The 23,980-nt window shown below is 43.7% G+C and overlaps 1 protein-coding gene across 5 annotated transcripts in view; it reads left to right on the top strand.

Moving 5' to 3' along the window:
- The window catches only part of LOC105290303 (zinc finger protein 197), a 68,731-nt gene that overhangs the window by 42,752 nt on the left and 1,999 nt on the right, over window positions 1–23,980 (top strand). The window contains exons 1-5 of one of the 5 annotated variants that reach the window (XR_002779682.1): window positions 8,549–8,635; window positions 14,321–14,434; window positions 14,975–16,718; window positions 19,868–20,036; window positions 23,417–23,489. Coding sequence is in view for 2 of the 5 variants with exons in the window: in XM_011357348.2 (XP_011355650.1) it covers window positions 14,380–14,434; window positions 14,975–16,548 (1,629 nt within the window). In the remaining 3 variants the exon portion in view is untranslated. Of the gene's footprint in view, window positions 1–6,435; window positions 6,454–8,548; window positions 8,636–14,320; window positions 14,435–14,974; window positions 19,707–19,867; window positions 20,037–23,416; window positions 23,490–23,980 lie in introns of those variants that run through there. The other 4 variants (XR_002779683.1, XR_895737.2, XM_011357348.2 and 1 more) reach the window with 4 other exon arrangements.

The raw sequence follows: 23,980 nt of genomic DNA, 5'->3' as shown, positions 1-23,980 counted from the left end.
TCCTCTACCTCTCTCTGATCTGGTGCCTCCCATTGCTCTCATATCTTTCCAGGGACTCCACCCAATTCCCCATCCGAGCTTTTAAAGTGACATCTCCCAGGGCCCGTTGAGGAGCTCCATGAAAAATAACTGCCAGCATTTCATATGGTTAAAATCCCCAACCACCTGCCCCTTCCCAAAATGTCCCCTCTCCCTCTGGGTTAATGTCAGTGATGCTCAAAGCACTTGGGATAAGATCTCTTGAATCACCCTTTCTCATTGTCCTGCACACCCAACTAGTCGTCAACATCCTGGATGGACAGACACACAGGTCACCTCTAGCAGTTTTCTCCCATGCCTCCTTCTGTCCCCTTTCTTCCCATGGCTGCCTCCACTGTCCAGGTCTGCAGCCCCAGACTATCACGCCAGCCTCACCCCTTCGCATTGCTCACCTACCTGTGGTGCACATTCTTCACGGTAGGGCAGGAGTTGGGGAGGAACCATTAAGAGCAGAGGACACACCAATAGCAGGAACTAATGCGAGGCGTGGTTAACGAAAGCCACACCCTCCCTAAGCCACGCCCCCAACCTACAGCCCCGTGGTAATGCACGTCGCTAAGAGGCGGGGCACCGCACCGAGTCAGGCCGTGTAAACGTGTCCTTCCTTGGCTTCTCTGAACTGGTTGGAACATCTCAATGGGTTCCCTCATTAATAATGGCTTGAACACGATCTTTAAAACGTATCTGTTCATTTTATATTTGCATAAGAGTCATGGTTTTACCTTTTGGGGGAGAAATTTATCTTTTAACAAACCTCTCCTAAGTTCCTTTGCAGACTGTTAAAAGCCTCATCTGAACGAGCGAAGCTCGTCGGTAGGAGGCTGCCGTAGCTACTGGTCTTGCTTGCCCAGTGCGCTCTCCCATTCCCCTTCCACTAGCAGACTGCACGCCGCTCACGAGCGCAGTATATGCTCCTGCTCTGGCCGGTTTCAGGCCACATTGTCTTGGCAACTGTACTTAAATCAAGGTTATCTGGCATGTCACATAAACAAGGCCCATCGGAATTCTTTTCCAGTGCAGCAATCCTTTCCCGGGTCTCTGTCCAAGGCAGCTGGCAGTTTTACACAGATGCCAAGTCTTATGCCCAGCAGAGTCAAGGAGTTGCACAGCCTGTTTTGTACGCTTGCTCTGCAAACACATGAGATTAGCAGTTGCTCTCCTGAATGCCTGCTTTGGTGTGCTCACCCTACACCTCCACTTTGTAATTAGGGAAAGTACCCCGGTTCTTTCTCATTACTCCCAAAGGAGTAATGAGAAAGTACTTTGCAGGAAAGAAAGATTTGCTTATACTCTGGATCGTCCTTGAAATTCCAACTGCTTCTGGTACACCGCACAGCTTGTGCTAATAGTCAAGGTCGTAACTACAACTCATCCCAGGTTTTCCCTGTTCCCAGAATCAAGCTGGTGACTGACCCCAACACCCCTGTCTTGCCTACTAGTGACTGAAAGGGAACCTATATCTCATGCTGGAACTGACCTGGTAGTAAGTGGCCGAAGATGTTTTGAGAATCGACCGTACAGTTTTGTAAAATCTCTAAAACTGACCCACCAGGGATGTGGACTGTGCAGATCTGTGCCTAACAGAGGACCAGATCCCGAGTTATCTGGAGGGCTGATGCTCAGCTCCTGGTCATGGGCAACAATCAGCATTACTATACATACTTGCGTGTGCTGAATTCCTCCTGTCATGTTTTTCTTTTAGTCTGAAGGTAATACATCTATCTCTTCTTGAATACGTGGCAGATGGTTGAGATTATTACTTTAAAATTTTTATATACACATGTATAACTATATTTTTCTTTTTAAGAAAAGGCCGGCCTATACAGTGTAGAGGGGAAGGAACAGGCTCTAAGACCAGGACTTCAGCCCTTAGCAGCCTGGTGAGTGTAGGTGAGAGAAGGCTGATGCTTTTCAAGACGCCACTCCCAGCATGTCTACTATTCAAGGGTCTGGGGCTTCGGAGAGGCTCAAACTGCTTGCTCTGATGGACAGGATTTTATAGTTCATCCTGTTAACTTCAGTCCACAGTTCTGTCTGTGAATATCCGTTTGATTCATGATCCTATGTATCCTCTCTGCTTGGGTTATTTCCAAAGACAGCGATAATTTGAAAGGGGATACGACATTCTAAATGTCAGGGTGAGCCTTCTAAGCTCCCCGAATCCTAGCACACTACGAGTCTACATTTTGACAACTTGACAACTGCAAAATTGTCAGGTTAAGAATTTCCTGATACCCCAAATTTCCAAAAGATTAAAATTTAATCAGTGATGTAGAAATGGAGAGTTCCTGAGTTCCTGGTCAAAATGGAAGAGGATCTTGCATCTATCTCTTGAATTTACAATCTGATTGGAGACAGAAGTCAAGAGAACAAAGCCAGGTATGAGCAGAAGTGACTGTTTGGATCCGGATTTTCAGCGGTGCAGAGGTCATCGACTCTCACCCGCTACCTAGTATTTACAAGATGCCGGCCTGGGTGGAAACAAGCACGTGAACCTGAGGGATAAACTCTGCCCCATTAACACTGGGTACTAACCCAAGGAGCTGGGTGAGGTTCCTTCCCGGCAATGAGCTTCCTGGTGGAGAGTAAGATGGAAGCCCTGTCCAAAGGATTCTCCACACTCATTGCACTGATAGGGTTTCTCCCCAGTGTGGATTCTCTGATGCACAATAACATACGGGCTACAGCTGAAGGCTCTGCCACACTCATTACACACAAACTGCTTCTCCCCTGTGTGGATCCTCCGATGGACAGTGAGGCCTGAACTCTAACCGAAGTCTTTCCCACACTCACCACATTCAAGAGCTCTCTCCCCGTGTGGACGCTCTGAGCTGAGCCTGGCGGAAGCTCTTCCCACGTGCCTGGCATCCACAGGGTTTCTCACCGCTGGGGACCCTCTGATGTCATATGAGGTATGACCTCTGACTGAAGACTTTCCTACAATCATTACCCAGAAAAGTTTTCTCCCCAGCGTGGAGTCTCTGGTGCACAATGAGGTTTACACTCTGACCAAAGGCTTTTTGCCACACTCCTGACAGATAAAGGGTTTCCTTCCTACGTACTTTTTTCCACCCCCGCTTTCCTCTTCAAGGGCACTTTTGTCTCTGAGGGTGACACACCCAGACACTCTCTCTTCCTTTCTGCTTTGGGTCCTGCCTGGCGGCCCTTCCCTCCTCGGGCTTCTCAGAACTTGGCTGCCAGTGGGGCGACACACCGAAGCCTTTCGTAAGCTGCGACTTGTGCTCTGACTTCTGAAACTGGCTCCTTGTTCTTTTCCCTGTGGATTCTCCAATGTGAAATACTCTCTGAGGCTAGATCAAAGCAGTTTTCAAACTCTTTACCTTTCTGGCTTTTTCTCATCTGGGGAGGGTTCTGCATCCTTGGTTTCTGCTGGCTTTAAGTTTCTGGTCCTTGACCTCAACATCTCCCTGTCAGGAAGGACTTTGCTGATGAATTCTCAGAGTGTCATCCCAGTTTCCGTATCCTGCCTCCTTGGGGACCACCATTCGGAAGTTCTCTGGAGGTGATTCTGTGTAGCTCTGTTTCTTCTGATATTTCCTCCTTTGGAACCAACTCCTCAATCTCAGATTTAACCATAATCTAACAAAAGATACGAAAAAGAGAAAAATGTCATCTGTTTCCTATGGCAGAGACAAAACATTTTCAAGTGATGACATCAACAGATGTTGTAGACATTCATGTGTCTACAGAATATCTACACTCCCAATGTGGCATCTGGGAGGGAGAGGAGGGGGTGGGGAGGAGGCAGTGGGCTCGGCATTCACGCAGAAGCCAACAAAGAGGCTCTGCTCGGTTAGAAGACCTCCGATTTCAGGCAGGAAACAAGCCGAACCCCGGGGCTGTGCGCACCTCTCCTTGTCCACATTTGTTTTCCAGCCAAGCTGGAGCAGAGCTGGGCACCTTTTGGGAGCGCTGCTGGTTCTGAAACAGCCCACTGGAGCGCAGGAGGCGGTCCAGGTCTACAGGGAATTCAAGAGATAGAGACCTGGGGGAAAACTCACTTTCCTGCTGACGATGAGCTTGGAGAGGGAGGCGGGGCCTGCAGGTGACAGCAACGGAACAGAGGTCATATCCTTTTCTGGTCTGTCCCCCTTGTCCTCTTCCCATTGCTTCTCTTGTACATTCTTCCCCGCCCCTCACATCTCTTCCCTTTTCCCTTCTGCTTCCCTCCCCTTTTCATCGCCCCCTTTTTCCTTCCTCAATTCTTGTTCTTTCCATTCCTACTCTGCTCTCTAGTTGCACCTTAAATCTCTCTCTCTCTCAGTCCTGCTTTGGAACAAACTGTCATAACCTCTCATTCTCACTGCCCTCCTCACTGGGGCCAGCCCCACACTTGCTGAAGAGGCCCCCCTCACCTACACAGCAATCTGTTCAGGCTTGGGGAGCCTCAGAATTTAGGGAGATTCCCAAATGAAGGGTCTACTCCTGAGCACGAGGATAGTATATAAACTATTATATTCCCCCAAAACTGCTTTGCTGACTCCTCTGTCCTTGAATGACAATGCCCCTAGGACTCTATCTTACCTCGTTTTTTCCTCTAGCTCTTGCTAAGTCAGAGGTTCGATTCAATACGTTAGGGGTCAGGCAGGGAATGCAAAGCATGAAAACCAGCAGGACTACATAAAACAACAGGGAGAACTGAGGGATGAGATGAACCGGAGTGTGCATGCCCATCTAAGTAGCCTTCCGGTCTTTCAAGAAACACCACCAATCTAGATTTTTTTTCAAGAAACACCACTAGCATCTAATGGTGAAAAGCTGGCAACTAATTCGATAGTTTCACAAAAACATATAGGACAAAAAGCACATCAGTGAGTCTGATCCGGCCCATGAGCCTCTAGTTTGTGATCTCTGCCTTAAGCTCTGTCATTCATTCTCATGGTCGCAGCCATCACCTGTCAGTTATGGCTTAGTTATGACTTCCAAATCTGATCAACTTTTTCCCTAGCCCCAGAGACATCTAGCCAATGCCTTCTGGAAAGTTCCCCCAGCGAGCATGTTCAAAGCTGAGCTGGTCAGCCTTCTCCTAAAAAATCCCGCCGTCTCTCTTCTGTTCTCATCTCAGTTAACAATCCTCTCTCTCATCCTGTCTCGAATTAGAAACCAGAGAGGTTCCTTATCTATTCTCTCTCCCATACCCCTCAATGGCAATTCCTCTGTACAGCACAGCGGTTAAAAGAAAGGACACTTAGCGTAGCCGGAAAGGAACCACACAGCCGCGGTGGCCATCCCGGCTCTGCCACTTAGTAGCTGTTAGGCCTGCGGCAGATGAACCTCTCTGAACTTTAATTCTTCGTATGGTTATTGTAAGGATTAAATAAAAGAAGCATTCAGAATAGTGTCTGGCGCACACTAAGCAGTACGCAGGCATTTGCGATTGTTTTGCCTCTTGAATTTCCCTTAAATCTTTCTATCTGACCACGACCCTGGCTGAGCCTCTCACCCTCTCTCAAACTAATGCGACAGTCCCCTGACTGCCACCTCCACTACATCACCTTCCTCCCGCCCCACCTCCAATGACAGACCCTCCAAGAAGCTTACAAAACACTTTCCTCCTCAAATCAACTGCACAGAAGCCCTTGCGCTGGGACGGCGGGGATGCCTCCCGGTCCCCCCCACCCCACCAACTGCCGACATCTGGCCCCGCTGCGCAGCCTAGGAGCCCGCGGTCCCCTCAAGTCGCCGCTCAGCCCCGTGTGCGGTCTCGTAGGCTCACCAGGGCTCCGGGCCGCCCTCCTACAGACCGGGAAAACACTGGCTCGGGGGCCCCGACCTTGAGCACCCAGCGAGGCCCGCCCGCGTTCGAAGTGCGGCCAGAGGACTTCTAGGCCCGGGGGGGGCGACCGCTCTAGGAATCTCGGAGGTCTTCTGATCTCCACGCCTCCCAGCGTGGGTCACCTTCCATCTGAATGGAAACATCAGACCGGTCCATGCCAATTAAAAATCTGCATTGTAGTCAAATATATCTCGCTAAGGCTGGAAAAAATCAGCAGTGTGTTTGAGGGTGGGAGAACAATCTGCCATCTATAGGGAGGAGACAGAGCAAATGAAAAAAAGGTCTTATTGACTGACATGTCTCACCCTACCTTTTACATCGTCAAAACACCGCTTTATAGCTTCCTTTTGGGGGATGTGCTCATAGCTGCCTTCCAACACGGTAGAAGATTTAGGTTGCCTCCCATAACAATGCCCTTCAGCCCATTGCAAGGGAGTAGATAGGACTGTGAAGCTACCACGGGGTTTTTCCCTTGTCAAATAAAAGACAAATCTAGGGTTAGTTCAGGAAACATTTTATTTAAAAGGACAATTGCAACTAGAGGAAGTGCACTATTGCAATAAGAAGATGGGCATTATTTCAACAGAGAGAATGTTTAGACCATAAGATCTGCAAACATCTCAAAGATCAAGCAGAAAATTTTCTTTTATAGGTAAGAATAAACAAGACTGGAAAGAACCAGTATGAGGGAGCGCATGAGAGCAGGTGTCATAACAGGACAGGTAATCAGGAAATGCCTTTCCTTCAGGCCTGCCAATTCTCAGGAGGGTCCGTTATAATAAGGAGGCGTTGTCTCACATTGCATTGCTGGCTCAGGCTGAGGATAGGTCAGAATTTAGGGGTTTGGGGCATAGAAGCTTCACTAAAGTTTAGTCAAGTCAAGTTAGAAAGTATTTTGTCCAGGTTTGTCAGTGGATACAAAAGTTCAGCTAATTAAAGTCAGCTAATGTCTGGCCTTGTCATTGGTAAACACAGAAGGGCACCTGTGAGTCTTATCTAAGTCATATGGGGAAGGGTGGCTCTCTGCAGTAAGTCATTTCCTGGAAAACTACAGAGTGAAAGTGGGGGTGGGGGGAGAGGTTCTTAATTGTTACCGTTTTCCAGGAGCATAGGCTCAAGCAAAGTTTAACACTATCAGACACTTGAACAAAATCAGGTTATGTATTCTGTGTGTGAGAGACTGAATATACGATTGCCAGACCATAAAAATAGTTCATAAAAATAGAACTCTGACCTACAATCTGCAGTAAGCAGTCCAGAAAATCAATACATCATCTATAGTAACTAGCCCAGGAAGCCAGCCTACTATCTACAAGTGAGACTTGTAGGATGTCTGACCACTATCTCTAGCAAACAATCCAGGAAGCCAAACAATAACCATGTAACAATCAACCCCAAATGGCCCAAATTTGGTTAACAGCTTACAGCTTTCTTAGTATTTGTCCCTGCTTCCAACTTAGGACCAACCAGAGAAAGCCAAATATGCGCCCCCTGACCAATCACATAGGATGTCCCACCTCTAGTTAGCCCACCTATGGTTTCCACATGCCCACAGATTTCAATCAGGATATTCTAGAAACCTGCCCTTTTTCCCACTATAAAGCTTTCTCACTTTCCTATCTGCCTTTGAGTCTCTGCCAGATGCAAGCAACAGTGGCCGACTTCCCTGCTATAGCAAACTCTAAATAATAACCTTTGTCTATTTTCATTTGGTTGGTCTTCATTTATTTCACACGTGACATTTAAAGGAGAAATATTATATCAAAAAGGAAACATACCCAAACCTGGCTTTAGTATTTGTCACAACTTTTAGTGCAGATACATTTTAAAACTATGTTCTGTGATAGATTCAAGGAAGTACTTAGGTAGTTGGAAGATGTGTGAGTTATCTTCATTTAAATTATGAAGTGATTACTCATGAATAGAGTAGAGCCTGTTCTTGGTTAATGTAGCTCAAATACCCAAGATTTGTCAGAGAGTCTCTTGCCCAGGCCAGGGCATCTTCTCTAACTACTTGACATAAGTAAATAGTCTCCTTGGTTGGTGTATCTGCAGAGCGAGAATCAATCCATCAGTTTTCATAGGTGGAAGACCCCTGTCATGGAGACCAAGGACCTCAGCACCCTCATCATGGAGACCATGCACTTCACCCCACCTGCATTTCCAGGCTCACCGGCATTTGCTTTCTCATGGATCAATTTGAGATTAAGTTAGGCTAATAAGAAATAACGGTGGCATAAAAATGTAGAATTTTATGTATCTCATTCTGAAATTTTCTAAGGTATGACAGCAATATAAGAGATATTGCTGGTTGAGGTCAGTATGTGGGAGACGAGATTGGGAATTTGTCTATTATTCTAACTAAATAATGGCTCATTCAAGGCGCTTAGTCGGGGACTTTTAGCACATGGAATATTCTAGTCCCTTGCTGAGATGGTCCATTGACTCTCACCCAGTACCCTTTCCAACTCTAACGCCCCCATCTACAGTTTTCCTGAGAGATGAGGTAGTCGCTGTTTCGGACCAAAGCAGTATTTCCTAGGACATCACAAACACGGCAGCGTTTTGCAAGGAAACGAGGCCCAAATCCCAGTGTTGAAGGGTCCCACCGAGATGCTCTCCTGCTTCCTAGAGAAGCAGCTGGGGGGAAGGCGCGAAAGGACGGACGCGGGGCCGCTGGTGACGCACTACCGGCCGCGCCACTGCTCTTCCGGCCGCGGCGGGGAGCCGTGCGTCCGGGGATTCCGGACGCGTCTGCGGCGGTAGTGACCGCCCTGAGGGGAGTCTCCGGACCTCACGGTGAGCGGGCGGGGCGCCAGGGAGGAGAACAGAGCGGCTCCGCCGGCAGCAATTGGGGGGCGGCCGGCCGGAGTCTGGTGTAGGAAGCCTGCTCCCCATTCGTACTCTTCGGGGATGCTGCCCGCGCTTGCGGTGAGAACTCTCGGCGGCCTCAGCGCTGCGTTCGCCCGGGCTCAGTACCCGGCCCGTCCCGGCCCAGAGCAGACGGCTGAGAAGATGGCAGAGTGAATGAACGAACGAATGATGACTGTGTGATGGATAAATGGTCAAGAGCTAGGACCCGTGTTCGGAAACGGAATCCCGGGGCTTAGAGTTCTCGGTCTTGATGCCAGCTACTTCCTCCCCCAGTCGGTCCTGCAGCTCCGAAACTTTTATAGGGACCGTCGTAATAGGAGACGGCAAATAGTACTAAGCGCACTAGGTGGGGACTCTCCGAGATTTGGGTTGTAATTCCCAGGGATACAGAAGCTGTTTGATTTCTAAAGTTGGACTGTTTAGTAATCCCTGCCTTCTTGTGTAAGGCTCAGTTGACAGCATGTAGTGTGATAGCACGTGTGCAAACGTCAGTGTTTTCCATCAAAATTCTGCTACCTGTTACTTGCCAGTATTACACAGAATCCAGGGGCGGGGTTACAGAATGAGTGACTTTGAAGCCTACCAAATGAGAAGATGCTTTCAGTCTAGGGCTGGAAGATAAGATATATGTGAGCAGGTTTTTATGACTACACTACATTTACTTAGCACTTAACATGTTCCAGGCACTGTTTGAAGCAGCTGTGCTAACTTATTTAACCATCACAACAACTATTTGTAGTTTTTAACGAGAAAATTGAGATACGGAGAAACTAAATAATTTGTCCAAGGACACATTGCTAGTAAGTGACCTAAGATTGTAGAAGAGGTAGAGCCAGCGTGCAGCTGCAGCCTGAGTGTGTTACTTTTGGCCAATTGACAAGTCCAAAAAAGTGTACATTTAAATGTGGTCTTATTGAAAGAATTGTGGTTTCAGATTCTTGAAAAACACCACCTGGCTTGCCCAGAATCCTTCAGCTAATTTTCGAGGGGTTAAGGAGGTAGCAGCGGGGAACAAACTTAAAGGGTATGTGGAGGAAGCCAGCTCCTTATTACTTTTAACAGGATGAAGCTATTGAAAGCTTGTTTCCTTTTACCCTTCACCAGAATACTCATCTCACCCCAAATCTGGATTCAGACAGAACCTTTTCGCATCTTAAAATCACTAAAAATGAGATTATTCTACACGAGGCACTTGTGAAAACATCTGTACATTTTTTTTTTCTGGAGAATTTACAGACCAGGGAGTAAGCAAACTGTCGCCCATGTTTTTGTACCACCTGTTTTTGTAAAGTTTTATTGAAACAGCTAAGCTCATTTGTTTACATATTGTCTAGTTCTGTTTTCAGACTATAAAGGCAAAGTTGAATAGTGACAGAGAGACAATAATAGCCCGTTTAGCCCATGAAGCCTAAAATACTTACCTTATAGTCCTTTACAGAAAAAGTTTGCAGTTTGACTTGAACTTCTGACTGCTAAGATGATCCATCCACAGTTGGAGGCTAGTGGTGGTCACAAAGATGCCCTTTCTTCTCCATAGGTTTTAGTTTAACCCATTTAGTACCTACTTTGTGGCAGATCTTCATAAATGCTTCCTGTGAATTAACTCATTTAATCAAGGATTTACAGAATGTTAGAGCTGGAAGGACTCATGGATATTATCTAATTTGTCACCTTTTTAAATTAAGTAGCCTGTCATGCAGGCCCAGTTACATAGGCTATGACAGAGCAGTTTCTTGACTCCCGGTCCAATTCAGTTTAATCTTATGAATGGGAGGCCAATACCATATCCTTTGGATCTGGCCTTTGTTTTGATTTGTTTTTTGGGTATTAAAACCCATGAGCGAGAATTGTCATTTTTAAAATAACTATTTTTCTGACTACAAAAGTAATGCATGTTTATTATAGGGAAAATAAAATAAATACAAGAATATAAAGGACAAAGCAACCTGTTAAATGTCTTAGGGACCACTGTGTTAACATTTTGGTTTTCCTTTGTTGTGTGTGTGTGTTGCAAATATCTGTATTGTTTCTGTTTATTGAATGCTTACTTAGTGCTGGTATATGTGTGCATATTTTTGTTTTAGTGTTTTGTATCCTCTTTTAACAAACTATTTCATCATGAATATTCTTTAAAAACATGATTTTTAATAGTTTCAAAATCTCATACTGATATGCTATCCATGTTTATTTCTGGTTTTATTTTTACAATTATAATAATGTGATCTTTGTACATAAATCTCTGTCCTCATCTCTGTTTATATTTTTTCACTTTTCTCTCATTCAGAAGTGTTTTTTTGTGTGTGTGCAGGAAAATTTTCAAGCATTACAAAAAATAGGCCTTAAAACAAACGTTTACCATAAGCTTATTCAAGGTGATCATGGTGAAGAATTTGTTATTGTTAGAGATTTAAGTTAGTTTTTTTTAAAGGAAAATAAAGATAATAGAGGAAATTTGGAACTAGAAGGAAAAATCAGTTTTTACCATATAGTGATTGATGATTGATTAATTCTCCTTGATCTTATTTATATGCATATTTGACATACATATATGTCATGTTATACTTGAAATTTTAATATCCTGCATTTTTTCCCATTTACATATAACATAAGTATTTTTCCAAATGGCCACATATTTTTATTTTTAATTTTATTCTTAATGTCTATATAATTTCCACCAAGTGGAAGTACCATAATTTGCTAAGCCTCACTAGAAAATTGTATTTTCCAACAACTATGCTGGGGACTTTTTTTTTTTTTTTTTTTAATAAGTAACAAAAGGATTCAGTTTTCTCTCTGGGAAGTTACTTCTCTATGAGAAAGTTCTAATAGTAGAATTACTGGGTCAAAGTATGTAGGCATTTTTATGACATATGCTGATGACTCTGAGGGTCTTCTAAGATACAGTGTTATATATACATAATGAGTATTGTCTGGGTTCCTATACCCACGAAATGGTAATCACTGTGTCCCAACTGCATCCGATCCTTCAGCGTAAGATGTCAGATGACCTCTAGAAAGATGATACCAGTTTACATGCTCCCCTGTGATGAAAAAGGAGAAACTCCTTTTTCCTGTTCCTTTGCTGGTCTTGAGTTTTAGCATTAAAAAACAAACAAACAAACCCTCAAACTTGATATAAAAATCGATTCTTCATTCTTTGCATTTCTTTGATTACCACTGAAATGGAACTTTGTTTTGATATGCTTATTGGCCTTTTGTAATATTGGTCTATTTGTTGTACCTAAACATTTTTCTCTCAATTCATCTTTTCCTTTCTTGTTAATAAGAAGTCTTTTATCTGTTAGGTATATCTATTCCTTGATGTATAAATTAAAATAATTTTTTCTAGATTGTTGGATATAGAGACTATTGTTTTTCTGTGACCAGATTTATCTAGTTTTGTCTTTGTGGTTTTTTCTTTTTCACATAATGTTTAGAAAAGGCTATTCTAACCCTGAAATTAATTATTTATTAATATTTTATTTTGCAGTTTTATTTTTTATATTTAATTATTTAATCAGTTTAGCTTTATTTTGGTGTATGGTGTGAGGTACGAATCTCACTAGGTGTTTTTTTCAGGTAGGTAAGCAACAGTCCCAACATAATTTATAAGTAATCAATTTTTTATAAATGCTGATTTTATCATACATTAAATTATTTATTTCTCTTCAGGGATTAGGACTAACTAAAATCAAAAGCCAAAGTTAAACTTCCTCTCAAGTGTGTAAACTCACTGTTGAGGTTTTCTTAGCCACACTCCTTTGATGATTTTATCTGTTATTCCCAGAATTTCATTTACTCTCTTTATGACAAATACTCTAAATACAAGTTTTCAGCACATATCCCTCTCCTCTGTTCCAAATATGTATGCCTACTTTCTATTTGGATACTTCTAAACTAAAGATATCTTCTTCCTCCCCAAACCAGTGTTCCACTCTCACTAAAGAGTATTGTCATCACTCATGCCAAAACCCAGCAAATTATCTTTGACTTCTCCCTCTCCCCGCCCCGTCCCCTGCCCCAGTATTCATTCAGTCTTGTGGATTTTGTCTCTTAGGTAGTCCAGTCCCTTATTGGACTGCTGAAATAACTTCCCAAGGGGTCTTTCAGCCTTCACCTTGCCTCTCCACCCCTTGAATATTTCTTTTCTCTGTTGCTATGGACAGAGAATGTGTTTTTTTAAAACAGCAGATCTAATAATGTCTTTTTTCAAACTTTTCAAATCCCTTCAATGGCTTTGTGCTCACTTTAGGGTAAATGCCTTAAAATGGTTTGCAGGATTGTATTTGATCTGCACTTTGCTTGACTCAGGCTTCATGTCTTGTTTCTGGTGCTTAATACTTTGACTTACTCGATTTCTTTCATTCTCCTAAGGTATTCAGCTTGATTCCTTTTGTATATTCTGTTTTCATCTCTGTGGTATATTCTTTTCCCTCTTCACTTGTCTAATTCCTATTTATTTCTTCTTCAGGGGGGCTTTCTTTCCCAGACTAGACTAGGTACCATAGCACCTCATATTCCCACTTAGATAATCCCCATATTTGTAACTACTGGTTTATGTCTTTGTCCGGCTGTGATGTAAGCTCTGGGCAGGGGGCATGTTGACTTGTTCTCTACCATCCAGCTGATCATTCCCAATCCCCTCTCAGCTTCATGAGTCTCTGTAGGATTGTGTGCTGGGTTCCCTTTATGTCCCAACTGTGGAAGAGGAACTGGAAATCCCAGATAGGATTCTCTTAAACTTTTAAAACTCACCACAGAGGCACAGGCCTTTATGAGAAGCCCACAAGACCGGGCTTATTATGCACTTCAGCAGACACAGCCTGCTGAAGCTCTTTTGTGCCTTCTGAGCTCTCAATTATGGTAAAACTGTCTCTCTGTCTCCCTTTTTCCTTGAAATAATGCTGCCAATTTTACTTCTCATGCCAAGATTATATGGAGAGACCTTTTGGATAAACAGTTGTGCTTTTGACATTGCAGACACGGGAAACTGTGCTCTTTTGGAGCTCTTTTATAAGTCAAAAGTTAGTTGACAAAGTGTTTTATTTAATCTTCAGGCTACACTCTTATATTGAACTGTGCCTAAAGAAAACTGTTTGATAAGACATTTAGAAGAAAGGACAATCTGTGTATCTAGGTTGTATCAAATAGAGTTCTCTAACTACTGTCCAGTTCCAGGCATACAGTAGAAGTGGGTGGATCAGACTTAATGTGTTAGCCTTGCTATGAGGCCATTTTCCCATGCAGCTTTTTCTTTTATTGACTTTTCACATAGATTATAGTATAATGGACAGAGTGTTTCAATTAACATGAATATTCCTATCCACTTCATAGTTATCTTTATCATTATAAGTAACTATTGATTATTGATCAAGCATTTGAATGTTTGTTAGTCTGTCTGGCTGTTACTTCTTGGGCTGTTGACACATGGAGTTTGTGAACCTAGAAGGCTGAAAGCCAACTCTGATTCTTACTGATGAAGTCACATTGCAGTCCTGACAAATTTTGTGTGAGTTATTAGATAGTATCCTTAGGTGACAGCTCTTTCTCAATTTCCTGTTACTGAGACAGTGATATCCCCTCCTCCACCCTTTTTTTCCCTGTGAGCAGGTCTTCCAGTTTTCCACCCTTGAAGTGTTTTACATTTAAAGCAAGGAGAAGATTTTTGGATGTCGAGTATGCAAGGAGCTGAAGAGAGAGAGATTGGACAAGAGATTTGTCCAGGTGAGTGATTAAGGACAACCAGTGGGAGAAACAGCAGGGCTTTGGAAATTTTACAAAAAGAACTGAATGAAGCTCAGGAGATAAAATGACCCTCTTTTAGGGAGACTGAGGGTGGATGTGGGTTAGCATCTCTTGGGCCAGCTTTTCCCCAGTACTCTTTTTCTCTCTCATTTCCTACATTTGCTCTTTTACATTCTCCCACTATTCCCCATTCCTTAAATATAAACCGTCCATGTTTCCTGTCTTGCCCTAATCATTAGCCTGTTGTTGTTTGTTGTTTTCCCCTCATCTCTGTCGTCTCTGGTGCTTTCACTGCCTGGGTGTCTGTAGCTGCCATCTTTATGGGGTTCCTCGTTAATGGTGATCACCTTATCTCGACGCAAATCTGTTCTATCGTTTGCAACTTTGAATTACTTGTCCCACTTTTATTGGGACAAGTAATATATCCTTATTAAGACCTATACAAGTTAGGTCCCAGAACTTCAGGGGCCTCCATTTCTGCCGTGCACAAGAGATATTCATTCTGATGGTTTCTTACAGGTTGGATGAACAAGCCTCTTCCAGAGCAGGATGTCTCTGAAATGGATTCACCAGGGATAGTAGAAAAGAGACTCCAAGAAGATGAATCCCAGGATTCTACATTTAAAGAAAAATATGCATGTGAGAGCATGAAGGAGAACTCTCCCAGAGAAGTTCCTGGGTCATGCTTTTTCCAGGATGGAGGTTTCGGGGGAATAACTTTCATCCACAGGGAAGCACCTCCTGAAATGATTAGCCAAGAATATAATTTTGAGAAAAGGTTGCTTTTGACCTCAAGCCTTGTTACACATCTCAGGGTTTCTACAGAAGAGAGCCTACACCAGTGGGAGACAGGTGGCATACACACCAATGAGATTTCAGACCAAAGTAAATGCCCGACCCTCTCTACACGGAAAAAGTCTTGGAAATGTAATGAATGTGGAAAATCTTTTACGGCGAGCTCATCCCTTACCCAACATCAGAGAACTCATACTGGAGAGAGACCATATGCATGTGAAGAATGTGGGAAAGCCTTTAGTCGTAGCTCATTCCTTGCTCAGCATCAGAGAATTCACACTGGAGTGAAACCATACAAATGTGAGCACTGTGGGAAAACATTTCGATGTCGATCCTTTCTTACTCAGCATCAGAGGATCCACACTGGAGAGAAACCTTATAAATGCCAGGAATGTGGGAATTCCTTCCGTAATCATTCACACCTCAGCGAACATCAGAGAATTCACACTGGAGAGAAACCTTATAAATGTAATAGGTGTGGGAAGGCATTCAATCAGAACACACACCTCATTCATCACCAGAGAATTCACACTGGTGAAAAACCTTATTTATGCAATGAATGTGGCTCTTCTTTTCGCAAACACTCAAATCTTATACAACATCAGAGAATTCACTCGGGGGAGAAACCTCATAAATGTGATGAATGTGGGAAAACTTTCCAAACAAAGGCAAATCTCTCCCAGCATCAGAGAATTCATACTGGAGAGAAACCCTATAAATGTAAGGAATGTGGCAAAGCCTTTTGTCAGAGTCCATCCCTTATTAAACACCTGCGAATTCATACTGGAGAGAAACCTTATAAATGTAAGGAATGTGGCAAAGCTTTTACTCAGAGTACCCCACTCACTAAACATCAGAGAATTCATACAGGGGAGAGACCTTACAAATGCACTGAGTGTGGCAAAGCCTTCATTCAGAGCATTTGCCTTATTCGGCATCAGAGAAGTCACACTGGAGAAAAACCTTATAAATGCAATGAATGTGGGAAGGGCTTCAATCAGAATACCTGCCTCACTCAACATATGAGAATTCATACTGGAGAGAAGCCCTATAAATGTAAAGTATGTGGGAAAGCCTTTGCTCATAGCTCGTCTCTTACTGAACATCATAGAACTCACACTGGTGAGAAGCTTTATAAATGTAGCGAGTGTGAGAAAACCTTCCGCAAATACGCACACCTTAGTGAACATTACAGGATTCACACTGGTGAGAAGCCTTACGAATGCATTGAATGTGGAAAATTCTTCAGACATAGTTCAGTCCTTTTTAGACATCAGAAACTTCACAGTGGTGAATGAACCTGACATTAGGTTTTGACAGTTTCTAGAAACAGTGGCTAGTAATCTGGCTGCGGAGAGAGGGGCAAGTGGAGATCCTGGAGCGAAGGGTGAAGGAGCCTTGGCTAACTGCACTCAAAAGTGCGTTTTCAGAAATGTAGGTGGGGACTTGGAAAATGCAGAGCCTACAGGTGAGCACCTGGGAGTACAGGGTAGAAAGAAGGTTCCTGCTTTTCAGTAAATACTGCTGCTTGTCACTCGTCTCCTCATGTGACTCTCATACCTTGAGGTGCCATTTGTTAAGTTAGCACTTGTGATCCCTTAGAACACCCCTGCTCCACCTTCCAAACTTGTCGTATGTTCACTGACCAGCAGGCCGAGGCGCTTTTCCAAACACTGTCACTGTGGAGGCGGCAGCAGTCCTGAGGTAGAGCTGAGTAGCCTCCAGATGTCTCAGGTAGATCTACCCATGCTCCTGTGGGGGAGGCTGCTCATCCTGTGGAAGTGGTCCCATGAAGGGGAGACAAGTAAAAGACAACCCATGTTCATTCAACAGATGAAATAAGTGGCAAGAACTGGGCTGATCACTATAGGTCTGTTGGTTTAAAAAAAAAAAAAAAGGCTCTATCGGTGAGAGAGATCTTCCCTGATCCTTTCCAGCTGGAGGGCAACTGGGGGCTAGTAAGGAAATAGGTTGAGAGAGACTTCTTTTGATGCCGGTTTGTGGGAAGGGAGTTAGATTTGCTCAGAGGGCCATGGAGAGGAAGGCCCAGCCTTTGTCCCAGAGGACTCCTGGTTTACCTAGGAGGGAAATAGCCTGTGCTAGACTGCTGGTGATGGCTATGACCATAGATTCGTTAGATTTCAGATGTTTCTGTTTTTATCAGACCCATCTTATTCCTGGATACTTAACCTTCGCTGCAAGTTTGGAGTACCTGGGGAAACACTTCTCATGGGATGGATTTGGAAAGAGCTCTAGAGAGGATTTTCTCTTTCAGATCTCTGAAAATCAAGATGTCACGGGTTGCCACTGACTTTGATAGTGTTTTAGTCTTTTGAGAGAAAGGGCATGTGTTTTCCTCTATATCCTCACTCTCTTTTATGTTCAAACTGCTTCCCAGAGATTCAGCTCCGGAAGGTTAAGTGAGGACAGTCTGAATGGTATTTGAAATCATTTCTATGTTCTGAAGCTTATGCAGTTTTTTAAAATATGATTATTAAAAACAAAGGCAAGATGATTTTGGAATGGTTGATTACTGGAATTCAGCATTGATTTTTTTCCAGAGCAACTGTCTTGTAACCATTGCTTTGAGCCCTTAATTACCATTAAAAGGAATGTGGCAGAAATGTCACATATACTTTTCCCTCTCCAGCTGTGAAGATTATCTTCTCAAAACCTGGCACAGGGCAATTTATATTTGAGTAAATTAGTATACCTTATTGGCAAAAATAACCCAACGAAAAGTTTTTATGTTTATAAAAAATATATATAGTATACTGAAAGCAAATGTCAATGTATTTATACTTTCCAAATGAAAAATAACAATAGAACTTATTGCTAGCACATAGTAAATGTTCAATAAATATTTGTCGGATTAATATTTTCTAATCTTTGCCCACTAGAAACTTTAGCAACTTCCTGATATGTAGGTATTTAACGTAATGTTTATACACTGCTGTCTCTAGAGTCTTGAGTGGAGAAGAGGAAGGATAAGGAGAGTTTTCTTGAGGAAAAAATGGTAAAACCTTAATTGTGAAAAATGTCTAAGTTCTTGTTAGAAATATTTTCTCAAATGGGCACAACTCTTGTGTTTTACTCAAGCTAATAGAGTGGTACCATTTTCACTTCCTGGGGAAACAGGAAGGAAAGGTACTCATCACTGCCCTCATCCCATATTCTCACACTTGCAAATGTTTGTTCCTAATTTGCTCTCAGCTGTTGGCCCACTAAGTGTACAGTCACTCCAGCTTGGCCTCAAACTTAAGAATTGTCCTCTTTCTCAATCTTCCCTCTTGAGTCTTCATATCCAATCGACCACTGTATCCTGTTGATGTTATTTCCTAAATCTTCACTGCTGTTGCTTTAGCCCGGCTCCCCAATTTATTTCCGAGGGATTTTTTTTTTTTTTTTATTTTAACCACTCTTCAAGTTTTTTGCCCTACTAGGCCACCTTTCACATTTCTTCTGGATGGTCTTTGCAAGACAACAGTGGCAGCACTATTCTCTCTCAGGATAAAGCTCTAGCCCCCTAAAGAGGCATGGGAGGTCTCTTCTGGCCTGTGCTTATATTGCCATTCTCAGCTGTCATTCCCTGCCTTGCACATTCTGTTCTATAGTGCAAATTCCTGGGGTTCTACATCACCCCTGAACTCTACTTTGCCACCTTTGCACGTACTATCCCTATTACCTAAATTCTCTTCCTTCTGCTTGCCTGGAAAGCTCCATTTGTCACTTATAAATGTGTTCAGGCAACATTGCCTTAAAGCTGTCTTTGACCTCACCTATTTTTAATTATTTCTGTATTTTGTATCTTCATCTTATTTTCATGTTAAATACATTGTGATGACTTGTTTACAAATCTTTCTGTTCGAACTGAACTGTCAGCTCCATCAGGGCAGAGGCCATGTGATATTTATTCATCTTTGTATCTACAGTCTAGCACTTAGAAGTTGCTCAATAAATATTTGTTGAGCTCAACTAAAATATTGAGTCAGAATTTCTCCATGCCAACATGTGACTTAGGTCCACAGTTAACCAGGAGAAAAGAGGTATGGTGAGCACACGAGTATGCCCATGAAGTGTTTTAAGGAGCAAGAATTCAGAACCTTTTCTCAAGATACGGAGTGTGTGGTTGTTATTAAGTAGAAGATCCCCTAGGAAATGTTTTGTAGCAAAAAATTTATTTTGTTGTAAATTAGGCATGTAAATGTCCCATCATAGTTTTACAAAGTGCTTTCAGATATGTTGGTGTCAGGGCCAACAGGAAGAGGGAAATGCATGCAGCTATTGAAGCATAGCTACGTCAACTGGAATCTTTATGAAAATAAGCAGTAGGTGAACAATGATGCAGGCCCTGTAGGATAGCAGTTGAGCTTAGGATTCCCAACTTGGAAGTACTTACTGAGCTCATGGCTTTCCTTGGGCTCTGGAATAAAATTGAACTAGAATGTGTTGCTTATTCACAGTGCCGAAATTTCATTACTGACTTCTGAAAAACATAAGGGCTGAAGTCACATTAGATCCTCAAAACAAAAGGGAAAACAGGTGGTTGGTCTTGCCAGGGTCACACAGCTAGTAACTGTTAAGTGAAACAAACTCGTGTTCTCACTTTCCCTTCAGATTTTTCTTTATTGGTCGTACCTCTGCTACATGATGTTACTGTTATAAGACACAAACATATTGACCGCTTAAAGTTCTAACGTTGCCTTACTCGAGGATGGGAGGAGCTCACCTTAGATCAAGAAGTTTCTTGGCCCTCAGAGTCAGACCTTCCTACATGTAAGTGAAGGTGAGAAATAAGTTGATTTTGCATCTTTCTTCCTAGCAGAAATCTAGCCTTTATCCCACGTGGTTTCAGTTTCACTCTCCTTCAGCTACTGGTCACAGCAGGGCTAAGGTCATCACAGTTTTGGGGAATGATTTTGGTTTCCACCCCTCCGGTCCATTTTCCACTTTTCAGTGAAAGCAGCTCAGCCCAAATTGCTTTAAGCCTGATTCCTGTTACTAGTATCCTGTCTTGCCTTGGGTACCATCCTCCATGGTTAGTTTCTACACAGCTTAGCCTGCCGATTTAGACATTCTTTGAAGCCTAACAGGGAAAATATGATTAGGTCTAGGCTGTCTGGCCTGCGCAGTGTTAGGGCTGGGGTGGGAACTTGCCGATTCCACAGAAGTGCTTAGAATGTGACACTGGTAACGCTAGCGCAGCGTTGTTCCCTAGCATGTCAGGTGACATTTCTACATCTTTTGGCTGAAGATGGTTAGTGATGATTTCAGTCTGCGGCATCTGCACACCTGATTTGAGTTTCTCAATTAGGGACTCCATTTTGAAAAAACAGCCCATCTGAACATTTGAGCAAGTGGTCTTTTGCATCTCATCCACTTATTCAGGTGTTTACTGTCTGCTGCTGCCCACTAGGAGTGTGGTACTAAGCACGCAGCCGTTTTCCTGGGCCTGCTGATTGACAGGAACGCTTGGAAGTGGCTCAGGTGCCTGCTGCCCATGCCTGTATCCCTGGAACACACCTGACGGGGGAGCCCTTATGTGCAGATACTTCCTGAATGAGGCAAGATCTGAAGTTTTGTAGATGGGGGACAGGGGCACTATGGAGGGCTGGAAAGGTCAGGAAGCCAATGCATAATGGGGACTGGCTGGAGCTGGGGTTTGAGAATACAACAGGATGAACATTTGCTCACATGAATTAAGCTCATTTATTCCTCGGAACAACCCCATGACATTTAGTACCGTTACGATCTGTTTTATAAGTGAGGAAACACGCACAGAGAGGTAAAGTAACCTGCCCAAGTTCACACACTGAGAATCTGGGACATAAGCCCAAAGCAGAGCTCTTGTTCTTTTGGCCAATTGTTGAACAAAGATGCCAGAGCAATAGGGTGTTTGGGATTCCTGAGAGAAAGCCAATTTTCTGACTGGTGAGAATGTGAGTAAGGAAGATTGAAGCCAGTTTTGTGAAAGCCTTGAGAAGACCTCCAAAGGACAATGGAAAAGGTTTTAGGAAGATAAATGTGTTGTACGATGAATTAACCCGTAATAAGAGCTCCTGTGGTCGACCCCCACTCACGTCCTTTCAGCCTCCTTATTCGGAAAGAGGCACGTGGCGCCTGGTTTGCGCACAGCTCCCGCAGCCCGGCTCCGGGGCACCGACCCTCGGCGCTCTGAGGCCGGGCGGAACCACCGAGATGAAGCCTCTCTCTCCCGCCGTCCTAGAGAGGAGATGGCAGTGGTTCTCCACAGCGGCGCGGCCTGGTGACATCACGCCAGCCGGGAGCGTCGGGGCATGCTGGGGCGGCTGGGACGGCCCAGTGTCGCCAGGGGCGTGTAGGCGGCGCCCCGGGGATCCCTTGCTGAGCAGTGTCAACTACCTGCCTGCGGCGGCTCCTCCCCAGCACAGCACCTCCCTTGGACCCGGGGCGGCCGGACCACAGCGCCCTTTTTTTCCAGGCGAGCTGGGGCCTTTGGAGAGGAGGCCCAGGGGACGGAGCCCCCCCCGCCCTGGAGAGGGACGGGAGAAGGCTGGTCGAGAATCCTGTTCTGGAAGTAAGGAGACCTGGTTTCCATGTGTATGCGTTTGAGCGAGCAAACGAACTTCTGAGTACTACAGTTTCCCAGAATCGAATACTACTTGCTTTGTCACTTCACAAAGTTGTGCAGGTTGAATGTGTGTCCCGTATGTGAGCTACCGCCTACCTTTCATTAAACTTTTATTCTTTAATAGCAACAGAGTAGGTACTGTGTGAAGACTTAGACTCAATAATTGTTTAACAGCAGATACTATTTATTGAACGCTTACCAGCCGGCAAACTTGCACATGCGTCCCATCGATTAACTCATTTATGCATCTCACAGCTCTTTGAAGTAGTCAGCATCATCTCCATTTAACCTTTGAAAAAACTGGAGCACAGAACGGTTAAGTAACTTACCCAAGATCACTTAGCTAATAAAGGGTGGAACAGGGATTCAACCCTAGAGAGTGCTAGCCCCAGCCCATGCTATGCTTGTCTTCAGGGTTAGCGAAGGCAGACAATGTACTCAGAGAATTAAAACGCAGGGTGGAAAGTGCCACAGTAGAAACGTGTGAAATTCTTTCAGAATGTCGAGGAGGAAGTGCCACGGAAACATTAAGAAGAATTTTCCACAAGGAAGAGGTGTGGTGGTTCACATTTGACATGAATATTAAAATCTGACTAGAAGTTTGAAAAGTCTTTGTTCAATGTCAAATAAGATGCTGGTGGTTTGGGCTGCATTAGACTGGAAACCAGGTCTCCGCCTTTTAATAGCATTCATTCCTTTCTATTCAGAGTAGTTCTTAAAACCTTCCTCTTAGGAGGGGCCCTTCTTCCAACAGACTCCCCTTTGTCTTTTTGGAGATTCTGCTTCACACAGAGGCTGTCTTATTTTCCTGAAATCTCTCCACCTCTGATTGTGGAAAATAACTGCTGGGAAGGATCCATGCTGTTGACTCAGCTTTTTCTCAAGAGGTGATCTCACTGCTTGACTCGTAGTAGCTGTTCAGTTAGTACTTTTCAAATAAAATGATGAAAAACCAGTGTCAATCAAAGACCGACTGAAGGGCTTGATTTAAGGTTTTTGCTCTTTTCCCATGTCTTTAGAATCAAAGCGTCACAGAATGTTGTGACTAAAGGAAACTTGAGATATCTAGTTTTTCAATTTCATTTCACAGATAAGAAAAAAATCACAGTTGAAATTGAGTGACTTGCTTCAGGTCATTGAACAAGTCAGTGGCAGAGCAGAGACTAGAATCACGACCTCTTGACTCAATCCAGGGCTTGTCTCACTGCCCGCTACTGTCGCCCCACCGTCTTTGACTTCTGAAGTCAGCGGCTTCTGCATTAGATATGGAGGAAGGGTGTGCTTTGGGCTCTGACCTTAGCTCTTTTTACCCCAGGAAGCTTAGTCTTTAGGAGCACTTGCCCTCTTTCTTTGTGCATTGTCACATCTCTCTGAAGTCTACCCACGCTGACTTTTTGTCCTTCGTAATAGTCTTCTAGGAGAACAATGGTATTCTTTCATTCAGACTTAAAATAGTCATTTGGTTAGGGATGGGATAGTCCTAGGTTCCCCTGAATCCAGAGTATGGAGGAAGTAGGCTGATGATTTATGGGTGTTCTTTCTCCTTTGTGCCTCAGATTCCTGCCCTTCCTCAAGAGGAGAGTTCTTGGGAAATGATTGTTACTTGTGTTCCTAACAGTTTGTCACTAGGTAAGTAAAATCTAAGTAGAGAGCTCAGGATGGGTTGTTATGGGGGTGCTCATTCAGCGGTGGTGGCAGACATGTAGTGAGACCCACCAGTGACACTGTACCTAGACCCTTCAGACTGAAAACACAGAACCACCCAGAAATGGCACCAACCTTTCAGATCAGAATGAGAGTGGCCTGTTTGGGAAGAAGGCTATGGAGTAATTGGTTACAGTACAGATCAGTTAGCAGGGCTCTAGTTTTCAAACCTAGAGATTTCCCAGTTGTACTTAGGGGGAGAGCTATAGATGCTGAATGTTTTGGAGAGAAACAGAGGTCTAAAGAGACATTTATCAAGGTGAGTGAATAAGGAAGAATTGGTAAAATGAACCCAGTAAGTTATAGCCTGGATTACTTTTGAATCCTTGAGAGAGAAACTTCCAATTATCACTAGTCTGCCAAGATATTGCTTATAGGCAACCTAAGGAAATATAATTTTTCACCTATTTTTTTGG

The sequence above is a fragment of the Pteropus vampyrus genome, unplaced genomic scaffold, assembly GCF_000151845.1.
Source record: "Pteropus vampyrus isolate Shadow unplaced genomic scaffold, Pvam_2.0 Scaffold35, whole genome shotgun sequence".
In the NCBI taxonomy this organism is placed as follows: Eukaryota; Metazoa; Chordata; class Mammalia; order Chiroptera; family Pteropodidae; genus Pteropus; species Pteropus vampyrus.
Note: the sequence above shows the minus strand (reverse complement) of the source record. Positions and strands in the feature narration are given on the sequence as shown.